General features: G+C 38.1%; 1 protein-coding gene across 1 annotated transcript in view; it reads left to right on the top strand.

Moving 5' to 3' along the window:
* Positions 1–800: 800 nt before the first annotated feature.
* The window catches only part of DSCAM (Down syndrome cell adhesion molecule), a 413,961-nt gene continuing 400,401 nt past the window's right edge, over positions 801–14,360 (top strand). Inside the window, exons 1-3 of the mRNA XM_009891369.1 lie at positions 801–834; positions 1,631–1,948; positions 6,594–6,740. Of these exons, the coding sequence (XP_009889671.1) occupies positions 801–834; positions 1,631–1,948; positions 6,594–6,740 (499 nt within the window). The remainder of the gene's footprint in view (positions 835–1,630; positions 1,949–6,593; positions 6,741–14,360) is intronic.

The following is a 14,360-nucleotide window of genomic DNA, read 5'->3' as shown; positions in this document are numbered from 1 at the left end:
ATTCCTGCTTTTTCCTGTGCTTGGTCCTATTATGCCTATTTTTGCTTTCCGGATAGCCAAGTTTCTCCTAGGGCTGTGCCAACCAGGAAGAATTTGTTTCTTGCAAGGGGCTTTTTTCTGTGCTAGCACATGTCTCATCTACATGCAGGGACTCATCAGTTCGGTTGCTTGAAATTTCTTCTTTCTGAATCTCCAAGTGCTTTTCATCCTGCTCTGTGATGCCCATTTATCTGGCTGCCTTCTGCATGCCAGACATCTTTTCCTATTGCTTTAGGAGAGCCTCTCTTATTTTTTTTTTCTTTCTAGGGATTCCCAGAGCCAGTTCTGCTCTCTTTTGAGGTGGTGTCTCCTGGTGATCAATACCAGGATGATATTTAGAAGACAATATCTTCCCACCTTATCTCTCCTCAATATATCAAAAGAGAGAAGAAAAAAAACCAGTCCATTTTGTGCTCCAAGATGCCATAGGACTAAGTGGCAGAGGTAGACAAGGCACTTTATGACTTAGCGCATAAGTTACCACAAGTTACCTTTGCACAAGATGGATGTTATTGTCTTGCAGATGAAGGCTAACCTTGAGGCACTATGGTCACCTTTTCAAAAACTTACTCCTTACCAGACTTGCTTTTGAAAATCATGTCAGCATCTACTGCATTCAATATATAGTGAAATATGCAAGTTTCTGTGTTTGTGTCTACCAAAATTGGCATTTTTTTTTTACAAGTCAGCAGTATATGCAAATGCACAGCAGTGTGGTGGTATTGATAATGTTTCCTACTGTTTATTGGAAAACAAAAATCATGCCTTATGCTGATGTGCTTTCAGACAGAGAGGGTTAGGAAGGCATTTTGGATGAAATGTTGAGGAGCCTTCAAGCTCTCTGGGTAATATCTGAATAGCCCATGGTAGAAGTGTTCAGAATAATGAGGACTAATCTTGTGTTGTGATTAGTACCGACTTTTTTCAGTGTTACGGAATCTGCAGTTTAAGGTTGGAGGGGTGACTATAGTCACATGGATGGCAGAACCAAGATTACTCTAAGCATGCTTTGTACTTAGGTTTACAGGTCTTTTTATAAAGACCTGACCAAATTATACACTGTATTTATTAAGTTGTATCTGTATTAAGTATAGGTATGTATGTTTATAAAGGAATTATGGGGATTTTTTGATTGTTTCCTTCATTCTTTTTATTACTTTATAAATCATTTTGCCACGGAAAGACTGAGAAAATAAATTTGTAAATGCTAATAGAAACTGCCTGTGTTCCAGGCAGAAATTTAGTTGCTAGAAATTTCATGGAAGTAGATTACTACTAGATTTTTGCTGGCCTTACAAAGGAGGCTGCATCAGCAAATGCAAAAGTGATCAGATCTGTTCCAATTTACACTACAAAGGAAGAGATTTTCCATTTTACTTTTGGATGTAACCCACTTAGTGTGTTTAATCTGGTGATATTTTCTTCTAAAATGAGAAACATTGTATTAGAGCTTGCATTAGGATCCAGATGTTTTGATTACCTTCCCTAAGCATTGTGTTTGATTTTGTGGCAAGTAACAGTAAATTGTTTTGTGTGTAGCTGAAATTTCATAGGTTTTCAAAGTCTGCTCTTTTTCTTTTTTGTCTTGCAGTTTTCAGTGAAGATCTACATGCCAGTCTATATTTTGTCAATGCATCTCTGCAAGAGGTAGTGTTTGCTAGCACCACAGGGACATTGGTACCCTGTCCAGCCGCAGGGATCCCCCCTGTGACGCTCAGATGGTACCTAGCAACGGGCGAGGAGATCTACGATGTCCCAGGGATCCGCCACGTCCACCCCAATGGCACTCTCCAAATTTTCCCCTTCCCTCCTTCAAGCTTTAATAACTTAATCCATGATAACACTTACTATTGCACAGCTGAAAATCCTTCAGGGAAAATCAGAAGTCAGGATGTTCACATTAAGGCCGGTAAGTATAGTCTTTTATTGGGTTCAAATGGGCATGAGGAGGGGGGAAACTTGGGTGTTCCAGACAGAATAGCAGCAAAGGAGATTGGCCAGAAGCGTAACCTCTGAACTCTTCCCAGTCTTAAGTAAAATACTGTATTCTTCCTTCTTCTCCCTGATTTGATCTAATTTGGTGGTGAAAACTTAGTTTGTCAAAGATCATAATCAGTTAAGCTTCTGCACAAGTATAAGGAAAAATGAACTGATAATGAAATCATTAATCAGACCATGCTTATTCATTAAAGAGCTGTAAGAGAAAAAGATGCAGTCTTTGGATTTTGTATATGGGCTGGAAGAAAAGAGAAACGCTTGCCTAATCGCATCCCTTCTCATTTGCTTGTATTCAGTTGTGCTTTGTTTTGAGAGAGAAACCTGTGTCCTGTGTAACAATTCAGCAACTGATGTTGGTCCATGAGGAGCGCTTTCTGTTTAAGCTAAAACATGCAAATGATCATAATGGTTTTGCATCTGTTTTCTATACTGACTGTGTGCAGACTGGGTCAGCCAGTGAGAGAATTAGAGTGGGATCAAAATCAGGCCTTTTGTTACAACACACAAACACATGATTGCATAGTTTTTGAAGGTTTTGTCTACCCACTTCAGTTAATTAAAATATTCAAACAAACAAACAAAAGCTAGTCTGGGAGCTGACCCTTGGCTAATGCAAATCCTCATAACCTCTTTGTTGTTGTTGGAGCTCTGCTAGTCTTTTCTCAGAAGAGAAGTATCTTTCCTTTGGAGATACGCCTTCACAGGAGTTACGTAGGGAAAACTGAACAGTTAGAAGTAGATTTGTCTGTGACTCTCTTTTTAAATAGGAGAATGTATTCCCTTCTCCTTAACGATAAATGAACATTCAGAGATCTGCAGTTTGTCGACAATTAGAAGGCAAGAATACAGGGTGCCATGAAATTCATGTGTCTTATTAAAATTTTAGTCTAGAAATGTGGGTTTTCTTGTACAAGAAGTGACTAGTAGAAGCAAGTTCACATTATATATATGTGGATTTTCTGTAAATGGTCTATGCTGCTTCTGAAAATGTTTAGTTGTCCAGACATCAAAAAAGTTTGAGAACCAAAGATTCATAAGAATACATAGTAACCAACGTGTGCTCCAAACCAATGTTTGGAACTCCGTTCTGGTTTTTTTGTGCTTTTGGTTTTATTTTAATGGATTTGTGGACAAGTTGCCTGGCAGAATTGTATTTAGAGAGAACACGATTATTTTTTTTTTTTGTCCTTTGTGGATTGTTAATGTATCTCAATTTTGAGCATCTTTTGGGCAGCACTTTTTTCCATTATTAGTTTCTAATTTTTCTGTTTCCTGGCTTAACTAATGTGGTGATGTAGAAGAGGCTAAAACTTGCAACGTTGCTAGCTAAGGCTCTAAACTGGTGTTCATTTAGTTTTAAAAATGTATGATATGGATTTCAGAATGCAGCTATGTCTGTTGCTCAGCACTGAGCTATTTATCCATGGAACCCCAAAAGCAGTCTTCCTCCTCTGCTTGAAAAATAAACCTCGCAAATGGAAGAAGGACCTGAAAAAAAGGCTTTGCAGTAGGTGGCTGTAGCTGCTTGATTCATAAGCTAACAACACTTTTTGGCCATGTCAGTAATGCCCCTTTTAACCCTTTTCCTTCCCTTTTTAGCCTTTTGCTCCTGATCCATTAATTCCTCAATATGATTCAATTTCTCAGTTTATCTGAGGTTTGGATAACAAGTTAAACAAGTCCCCTTCCTTCATATGAACTGATATTGTGTGTCAGAGCTGTCATTGTGCCTGATGGCAGACAATAGCTATTAGTGAGTATCTTTGCCAGCGGCTTGTGTAATCCCCCAATCATAGGAAAATACAATTTTTGAGACTCTTCTATGCATAACAGTACGTGTATTTTAAGTGTATTTTATGTTTGCTCAAATATGTAGTGATAAACTTTGTTTGTGTGTTACTTTTAATTACATTTCTGTTCATGTGAAATCTGCACACAATTTTAGATAGGCCCTAATTAGCACGATTTGGGGGGGGGGGGGGCTTTTCTAATCTCTTTTCCTCTCCATTTCCTCTTCCTTCCATTGCCCTCCAACAGCAATAGGATTTCCTAGGATTACAGAAGCAATCAGTGGAGCATCCGATTGTGGCACAGTCATACAAAGACTAAAATAGCTCTGCCCATTCTCAGTCAGCTTGAGAAAGTCTGAAGCTCATTTACCTGCTTCTCCAAGAATATGGGTAGCAGGTATAAGGGTTCCAGCTCACAGATGATTGTAATTATGTTTTTGCCTGTAATTTTGCACATAACGCAACATACATCCCCAGCCCCCAAAAAAACATAACACGCATACCTAGACACCCAGACCCAATCCTCTTCCAGGCCATTCCCACGTGGGAGTAAAGGTGCATATCTCCATTTCACCTTTCCAGTGCAATTGTGGCAGGGAAGAATATATCTTTTTACCAAAGACTAAAATTCTCATATAAATTCATGACTCGGGGACTTGGGATTTAGAAAAAAAATAAAAATCAGCAAATCATTCATGGGAACTGGCAAAGCTATGATCTGGAAATAACTGAGGGGCCTCTGAAATCAGAATAATGTAAACTTTTAAAGTAAGCAAATGAATAATTCTGTGTTTGTTCTTATGGAAATGACCAACTGGGCAGATTTTCAAAATGTCTAGCTGTTCTGAAAAAATAGAAATACTTTTAGCAGTGTGTTAGGATATTGCTGTTAAACAAGCCTTTTCTGTAAATGATGGTTGGAGCTGGAGCATTAGACAAAAGTCAGCTTCATTAAGATGATCTATGCGCCATTCCCTCCAGTGTAGAACAAGATTAGGGGGCTGCTTCATCACAGGGCAGCCAGTGTTTTAAAACACTGCATTAAAAGTGCTTATAATATCAGTTCTGCATTATATAACATATATATATGTTACTTATATATAACAGGGTTAAGAAACTTAACCTTTAATTAAAAATAAATTATTGGCTTAAAAAAACTAGTGGTGTCTATCTTATCATAGAAGATGGATTTGTTTTGATTTTTTAAAAAGATATTTGATTTATAATTAAATTTATTTACTTTTGGTTAAAGTTCCTAACTATTGTATTACTACAGTCTTGTTTGGGGTGGGGAACTTCGGTCTTCATTTTTGCAGTAGTAGCACTGGACCTGAAAACTTGATGCTGTTTGCATTTGTGAAAACTACAGTTATATTTCAGTACTCTGCCTTTTTTTCTTGAAATACATTGTAAGTGGGACTGACATTTAGGAATTCCAGTGCTCCTAGAGAATAGAAATACTTTTGTAAACTCTGCAAAGGATTTACTGAGTCTTCAGTCCAGATTCAATGTGGTTAAATATGTGGTTAAATGTAATTGGTGGAGCTGGGTATACGTCTGTGGGCAAGATATGTAGGCAAGAAATGTCACTGTAATGTGCCGGTTCAGGATTGTTGACTTACACTGCTGCACTGGGGTTGTTCTTCCCAATAACTTTTACCCTCAGGCATATGCATGCCTCAGACACACACATCATTTTCCAATACATTCATGCCTATTTTCATTGAAACTGTTTGTCACTTCAAGATACATAACTTTGTTCACCACTTCAAGACATGTAACTATGTTGGCTGTGGTGGTTTCTTTTTTTGCACCTTGACCTTATGGTCCTGTGGAGAGTCTATGTTGCTGCTTGTCCTTCCTGTCTCAGACATTTACTTCTTGTAGTAGACAACATCTGTTTCTTTGCTGCTCTACCACCTTCTCCATTAACTGTTGCTCACAGGATTTTTCACCCCTCATTCTTCATGGAATTGTTTCAGTGCCAGGATTTTCCTTCCTTCCATTCTTCTACCCAATGCAACTTCATCTCATCCCAGCAATATTCGTTTGATTTGGAGGTTTTCTTCAGTTGTTCTTTTTTGTCTTTGTCCATTAAATTAATTCTTCCAGATGCTAGACAAATCATATCCTGGATCGAAGTATCCCCATGCTGTTTTTTAATGCAACGGTGAATCATAGTTTCTGTTTTCTCACCATTAACCTGTTTATTTCAGTGCTGGTCTTATTTTACCTGCTATCATTTCTCTGTGTTTCTGAGACATCTTGCTTTTTCTCTGTCTGTCATCTCCACCAATTTTCTCCTTCGGTTCTCACTTCTTCAAAATCCTAAATGACACTGACCTTCTCTTGTACCCTCTGGATGTCTAATTCACAGTACTTGTATGTACTTTGTATCCTTTGATAGAGCAGAAAGCAATTTGTGATGGGAAATGTGGCATGATAAACTATAGAAGTAACAGAAGACATAACACCATTTAACCATATAAATATGCAATTCTTACAAAAGTCTTTCTCCTTGCCCTCAGAATTAGGTAGAGGAAGAATACAGAAATATAGGGAAATGCAAATTTTGAGGAAACGAAAAGGTCTGGGAATGCTTTCATATTAATTTGCAATCAGCCTTGCAAAGCTGCATCATTTACTGAGACAAAAGAATTCACAACCTGAGTAGCCTCCTTGAGGGAATTTTGGAAGGCTAACCGAGGAAGTGGATGGGATGTGTGATTACGACTTGTTTAACGAAACCTCTTCTTCTGTCTTCAGTTTTACGGGAACCCTATACAGTCCGTGTGGAGGACCAGAAAGCCATGAGAGGCAATGTAGCAGTGTTCAAGTGCATTATCCCCTCCTCTGTGGAGGCATACATCACTGTTGTCTCATGGGAGAAAGACACAGTCTCGCTTGTCTCAGGTAGGCTGTTATGGCTTTCTTTTCCAATTGGCAATAGCAGCTATGGTTCCTGATTTTTCTTCCCCGTCAAATGCCTGATGTTTTCTTTGAGTCAATTATAGCTTAACGGTAACATGCTTCCAGTAATGTATTTCACATTAGCATTGCTGCATCCCTATGACTGTGTGTGACATGAAAGTTTTGGACAGCCCTGCTTTTTCTGGCATGCTTGAGGGGAAAATAACATGTTTTTTGTTTTATACCAGACGTAAAACCAGCTTCCTCTTGCAGCAGCAATGGGTTCATGTTTTAACTTTGATAAGGAAGTCCTATGTGCCAAAGAAATTTGTGTCATAAAGCGTGTGTTGGGTTGTAAATGTTTTTCAGTAGTAATGTTACTTATGGATTAGAAGAAATACCGAGTCTAAATTTGTTTGGTTGTGTTTAAATGAGGTGTGCAATCAATATTTATACTTTCATAACATTTTAGTCTCAAATATCTTCATAGATAACACTGGAGGCTTAAGCACATGGTAAACCACTGTAAACTGAACATATTGAAGTGAAGCAATCTATCTAAAGTGGTTATAGGCATTAGTCTATTTACTGACAAAGTGTGGAAATGTGAGGCATTGTTCAGGAAGTACAGGGAATTCAGGTGAAGAATATCCAACATTTTAAAACATAAACATTGTAAGAAATTCATGGGAGAAAGTATATGTGGGAAAAATATTTTCAGTGTAGTACATATCTAAATTATATATTACACACAGTGCAGCTGTTGTTACAACAAATGCAAATGATTTATGTGTGCAGAAATTCGAAATACTGTCTTCCAGGGCAATACAGAATGGAAAAAATAATTTGAATTAAATGCTGTTGCAGAGTGTATTTAAGAATACATTTGTGTTTATGATTCTACAACATGTGGAAATGTTTTGTACTTCTCCTCAGTATATCAATAATCTTTCCTTTCTGACAAATGTGGCATTGATGGAAATATCTGTCTTTCTAGATGATGCATATTATAGATTTTATTTCTCTGTGTGTTTTATTGATTCCTTAGATAAGCTTTTTTCCATTTTTTTAAAAAATATATTTCAAATAGCTTTCTAAGGATTCGGTAGATATTTAAGTACCATGTAATTGATGATCAGTTGTCCTATACTACTGGTGCACTGTTTAAGCTTGGTAAAACCACTCCTTGTTATGCTTTTGGATTTTGGTATGGCATATTATTTTTGTCATTGAATGAGTGAAACTGAGTGTGTTTCCATGAAGAGGTCTGCAATGTCTGAATTGTAGGACTCACCAAGACTTCAGCCAATACAGTCAGGTCAGAGTTGCATTTAAATATGCCAACAAGCTTTCCATTATTATGTATATAATGATAAAGAACTATGTTTAAGATTATCTAAACGATTATTAAGATTATCTAATGCAACATTGGATGAGTGCATTTACTTTCCTTCATCTTAAAATCAGCTACTATGTGATGCACATACATCTATGTGTGTGAGTATTGGCTGGAGGAAATGAATGCATATACTTGCGTAGTTAACTATCTTAATATCTTTTTAAGTTTATTCGTTCTGCATTATAAGAAAACATGCATATTTTCTCTGTCAATGTAGAGTGCATCCTCTCAATCTGTTTTTTTTTTTTTTGTGGTTTGGGGTTTTTTTAGTTGTTTTTTTTTTTTTTCCACTTGAGCATTAGTACCTAGTACCTATGTGATATCTTTGAGTGGTTCAACGCTTCTATTCACCTTGGAATCAGGAGTAGGGCATACAGGTCTCGGTAACCACTGCTTTAGGGAACAATGTGTGGCATTTCTGCAGACCATCATGGCTGCTATTTTAGGATGATTTCATTCTGGTTAGTCTATATTGATTTTAACCCCAAACTTTTGGGGGTTAAAAGTGTGTAATAAAATTTAACTATATGGACCTAAATGGAATCTTTTTTTTTTTTTTTTTTTTTTCCTCCCCTGAATGCAGCTTCTGACTGGTTGACTAGGGTACAATCATTAAAAATCTATTACAAATTTCAACACTTAAAACCCAGTTTCTAATTATCTCACAATCCCTTAATTCGACAGTTAGAAATCTAAATGGAAAGAAAACATAATTCATTAAAACTGATGCTATTAAAAATCTCAGTTTATCATATTGGATCACATCAAGAAAAGATTTAGTTTCAGAGATGAAATCACAGGTTAGATTTCAGGTCGATGCTCTTTGTCATGGAAAGGCAAAAGTGAGGCAGGAAAACATTGCTCCAGTTTAACCACAGTGATTGCAAGATTTGTTTGTCCACCATTTATACTCTTTAACTGTAGCTTAATAGTGAGAGCGTTTAAAAACCAGAACCCACACGTGTTTCATAAAACAATTGCCTTGAGTTTTACCCATAATCAATTTTGCAGTAATCTGGCCATGAACTCAAATGGTAGATATTGATCAAGCTTGTCTTCCTAGAATGCCAGTGCTGATGAATAGGATGCAAGACATAACAGGATTATTGAGCTGTTTTCCACTAATGATCAATGTTCTGAGGAAATGCATATGCTTGCTTATACAGCTGCTGCTAGCGTGTTTTTTTTCCTGTGCTAGATCAGATTCATTGATACACTTTTTATCTCACCATTTAATACTGGAAAACATCAATTTCTGATTTGTTTTGTTCTTTTTTCTTAATATAACTGATGTATTGGTTACTCATTAATGAGAGCCATCTTGAGGGGAAACTTCAACTGTGAAAGAGCAAGAATGTAAAAACATATACACTCACAGAGTGATGATTAACATGGTTTGAGGTGGACAGGGCTTTTGTGGGAAAACTAGATAGAATTTACTTGAAAAGAAAGAAAAGAGAAAAAGGAAGAGGGAGACAGAGGGGGAGAAAGATGAGAAGAACATTTTCACTGAGATTATACATCTGTTTCAAATAGAAGACGCAAGTAGCCCAGGAAGCTTACACCTTACAGGAGGGAACCGGAGATCCCCTGTGACAGGAAGTGGGGCAGATTTTCAGTGGGGAAGGTCCATATGCAAGTGGTCCAACAGAGAAGTGTTTTGTTTTGGGGTTTTTTTGGTGTTTTTTTTTTTTTTTCTGAAAGGCTTAAACCTCAGTGTGATACTTCCAAGTACAATTTAGAGTAAATATTTCATATACCTGTATATCTGCAGTTCCATTCTGGCTACTAGGACAGAGATCTGTAGATGAGCAAGAATCTTTTATTTCAGCCATTGCTTATTGATCTAGTTAACAGTTCTCTTTTTATATAAAATCAACATTTTAAAGAAAAAAGCAAAGTGTTTTTAATTTTGTGAAGTAAAACCAAAATCTAGCTTTTTAGAAAGAGTGATTATGAAGTGCATTCCTTGTTTAAAATAGCGAGATTTTTTTGCTCTTACAACCATGTACTATCCTGGACATACCTGCTTTTGTTTGTATGCTTAGTGCTCAGAGAACACAGTGATGTCCATAATAATCAAAGTGTGCAATAAATATAGCCAGGCAAAAGCATCTTCTGTTTCCTGGCTGCAATTTTATGTCATGCCTCCAGGTTATTGTAAAGTAATTGGGAGTTGAAACATATTAAGACATACTGCTACAGCATTTCCAAGGATTGTCCAGATAGGTCAGACTCCCCGTTCAATAAAGAGGAAGGTGCCCATGTTTGGAGCCAGAAATACTGAATTCTGTGAAGTTTCCATGTGCAAGGAGAGCTGTGGACTGAAAAGGTGCGCATGTGCTTGTCCGTCTGTCAGGGGAACAGCTAAATAATCAGGGTTTTGCTCCTACACTTTGTCTTTCAATGTGACAGCAAATCTGAGGCCAAAAAGCTTTTTCAGTGTGTCCTCTAGAGGCCAAGGTAGCAGTAAAAAGGTTTTTAAAGCAAAACAAAAACAGTTATTTGGCTGAATTTACTTTGGGGAAAAGTAGAAAACCCGGACTTCCAACAACAAATACACAGAAATCTTTTCATACGGGAAAGATCAATTTTGAATAATAATTGTTAGATGAAGCATTCCACTATCTCCACTAGCTACAGCTGTGTTACAAACTCTCATGACAGGAAGGGACAGCAGCAGACCTCTGCAGTTGTCAATCTGCTACAAATGCGTAAAGTGTATCTTATTTGCCCATCTGCGTCTTTGAGAAAAGTCATCAAACTTTCCAGTGGTGTGTGTCTGGCCTAACAATCTCAGAGACGTTGGCAAAATAGAAGGACCGACAGTAACTCTGACAAGTCTTAAGGGGATCACAAATTGCAGGTTACTGCTCTACCAAGGTCTACAGCTGTAACTTCAGGATCTCTTTTGTGTAGAGCCCTCCTTTTCTGAAGAATTGTACACTGTCAGTTGACATGCAATTGAGTCTGAAATTCATTTCAATTGTAATAAATAACATAATGATGTGCAATTTTCTCTTGTATCAGTAACCAGCTCTTACGCGTTTTCATTAGATGACCCTAAACATAAAAGCTTAAATAATCCCAGAACGTTGTATGACTGATAGCTGCATATGTCTTGCTCAAAGGTCAAGTTTCCTTTCCTCCTTCCTTCTTTCCTTCACAAACCATTCCCAAAGAAAGACTTTTGGAATCAACTCTGTGTTGACCTTGTAACCACCTAAGAGAGCCTAGGCCCTGTGGGACCAAAGAGTGCAGCAAAGTATGTTTTTCTAACAACAGCCATAAAACCAAGGAAGGATAGTATTGAAATGCGCCACAGTGTGGATTGTCCTTCTGCTGCTGTTGAGCAACCATGAGGCAGAGAGGAGACTCGTGCTTGGCTCATACTAGTTCTTCACACACAGAACAGTGAAGCTGGACTAGAAGGGAAAGTAAACACAAAATAACCGCTGATTCTGCTCTGCCTGGGTGAAAGCGATGAGCAGAGTCTGTTCCTGTGCTAATTAGCCCCAGAGAGAGCAAAGGATGGGTATGGTTATCAGGGAAGGAGGGCAGAAAGGGATTATTAAAAATAAAGGTCAGTATAAGGGATCAGCAAAGAGACAGAAAAAAAGAGAATGAAAAGCGGATGGAAACAAAGAGAAAGGCTGAAGAATTAGATTTGGTCTGTCACTACATACTGTTTTTCTGTTGTGAATGCCTCCCATCCTGATGCTGATAACTAGGAGGCATTTTGAGTTTTTCCATGTATCTGAATAGCTCAGTGCCAAGAGCAGGATCATGAATAGGTTCATGCCCTGACCTTTCTGATTTCCCATTTTCCTGTCTAATGACATACCATGCAAGAATTGGTCTGATTTATACATAGAGTGCAACAGCATAAAAAAGGTAGAAAAGGAAGGAAACATAATAATGACTGGGCACAATGGCATATTTAAATCTGCACCAAAGGGATAGCAGCTTTGAGGGAAAGGTGTGTAACCATGGATGGAACATTGTTCCCTGAAGGGCTGTGACTGACGTGCAGATGACAGCTGATGAGCCTTCCAGCCATCATACTTTGTCGGCCAGAAATTAGACACACTGGACCACGGCTTGAGAAGTGTCACTGATGTACAATGACCTACATTTGATGTAATGAATTGCATTATTTATTTACACATAGTTCCTCAAATCTTGTCTTTAAAAGGCTCAGGGGCTCTTGGATTTCTTTCTGCACAAAGGGCTTTTCTGAACTGCTGCGGTTGACAGTAAGCAGTCAATGTTTGCCAGTAGTTATCACGTGGTGGCATCTAAAATACAGCACTGCAGTTTTCGTTTGTGCTGGGGTTTGGAGATTAGAGCAGTGGCTCAGTTTACATAGAGCGATCACTGTTTTTTCAGCCATGAGGTTTGTACATAGTGGGGAAAAAAGTATCTCTCTTTATGGGGAGTGGTCCTGTGTGCGGAGTCCCGTGTTCAGAATCAGGTTATTGCTGATGATCACGGGGATTAAGTCCAGCCATTTGATTGAGGCTCTGTCTGGTAGAGATGAGCTATGATCTTTCTTGTTTTGGTTTGCTGTCAGGGCTTAATCGTGGTTGCCAACCAGCAAGCATTCAGCAGACACTTGACCTATGCCACTGAATGTTCTAGATGCAAGATTTCTTCCAGTTCCAGGTGGAGTGGGATGAAGAGTACAATTTTTTTATGCTTATATATTAGCAACATATATAAAATTAAAAAATTCTGAATGTAAACTACCTTCTACGAGAAATATGTCAGTGAGATTTAATTCTGCTATTCAAAGTTGTGATAGCTCACAGAAAGCAAAGCAGTCAAACCTCTACATCTGCTGAGCTTCCTTGACTCCCTGGAAAGCTGATGTGAGTAGTGTTCAGCAATGCTCAGGTCAGACTGTAGGTTTGCTGTTACACTAATGTGTTTTCTAAGCTTCTTGAAGACATGTAAAGTGCACTTGCCCATCTCTAAATACAATATATTGCTTCCTCACTTTCTCTTTCAAGGTTGTTTTCCTAAGGGATCTAGGAAAAAGTCATTTACTACATTATTTAAGAAATGCTGAGTTATTGGCATCTTTCCTGAGAACACTGCTCTTTTAAGAGGAGAGTGTCTTATAATCCTAGAAAGTGAAGATGGTAAAAACTTAGCACTTCCTCCTTGTGCAAACATTTTTCACACTTTCCTTTGACTCATTGTAAATTAAAATTGTAACTGAGCAAGGCAAGGTACTTACAGCTGTTCATCGGGGGACCTTTCCTCTGGCTTCTCTGCAGCCTGTGCTCCATGTTTGCTTCCTGCTCCGTTACCCTGGTGTATTTTAGTCAGGTGAATCATTCTCAAATTATGACTGTGGGATCATTGGATGCAAGGATTTGATCAGCTTTGTGGGAAGCAGGTGTTTAGAGTGACTTGGAGGGATGAAGATAGAAAGCATCTGATCCATATGTCAAAGAATCACATTTTGATAGCACAGAGGAAAGTAAGCCATACGGTTTTAGGCAAAGGAGTGGTTTCTGATCGCTTAGTCAGCACAGGGATGCATGCAAGTAGAATCAGAGAGACTTGTTTTCCTGTAGAGGGAACTTGTGGATTTTCCTCAGTGTGACTGGACATTTTGGCAGCTCCGAGGGTGTGGAACATTGGTGGCTGTTTGTGAGAGACAGGGGAGAAAAATGTGCTTGAGTGGGATTGTCTTGGTGCTTAAAGTACAGAAAGCCAAAATTTGCTCTGTCTCCCTACATCCAGCAATTTTAATACTAATAGAGTGCACAAATAGTAGCAGTGGTTTTGGCGTTTCAGTAATGAAATGTGTCTAGGAGACAAGTATATCATAATTTTTTTTCCTCTCTGTTGTTGCTCTGTTTTGGATAGCTCTCCATTTCCATCAGTTGGAGGGATCCTTTCCCTCTATTCACTTTAAAATCAAAGAAGAAACCACCCAACAACCCCTCATCTTCTTTCTCTATGTTTTTTTTTCTCAATCCTTTGATTATTTTTTTTCCTCTCTACTTACACAACTAAAGCACATGAAAAATTTGACTGGATTCAGGCCCTCTTCAGAATTGCTTCTTGCACTCTTTTGAATTAAAGAGAGAGAGAGGGAGGTTGTAACTCTGCTTTCTGTGTTAAGGCTTTCAAATATCTGTTTGTTTGTTTGTTTTTAATATATGCTTTTCTCTCTCTTTCCTTCTCTGTATCCATGAGAGTGTTTATAT

Source organism: Charadrius vociferus, unplaced genomic scaffold, assembly GCF_000708025.1.
Source record: "Charadrius vociferus isolate BGI_N301 unplaced genomic scaffold, ASM70802v2 scaffold298, whole genome shotgun sequence".
Lineage (NCBI taxonomy): Eukaryota > Metazoa > Chordata > Aves > Charadriiformes > Charadriidae > Charadrius > Charadrius vociferus.
The sequence above is the reverse complement of the archived record's forward strand: the minus strand, read 5'-3'. Positions and strand labels throughout refer to the sequence as shown.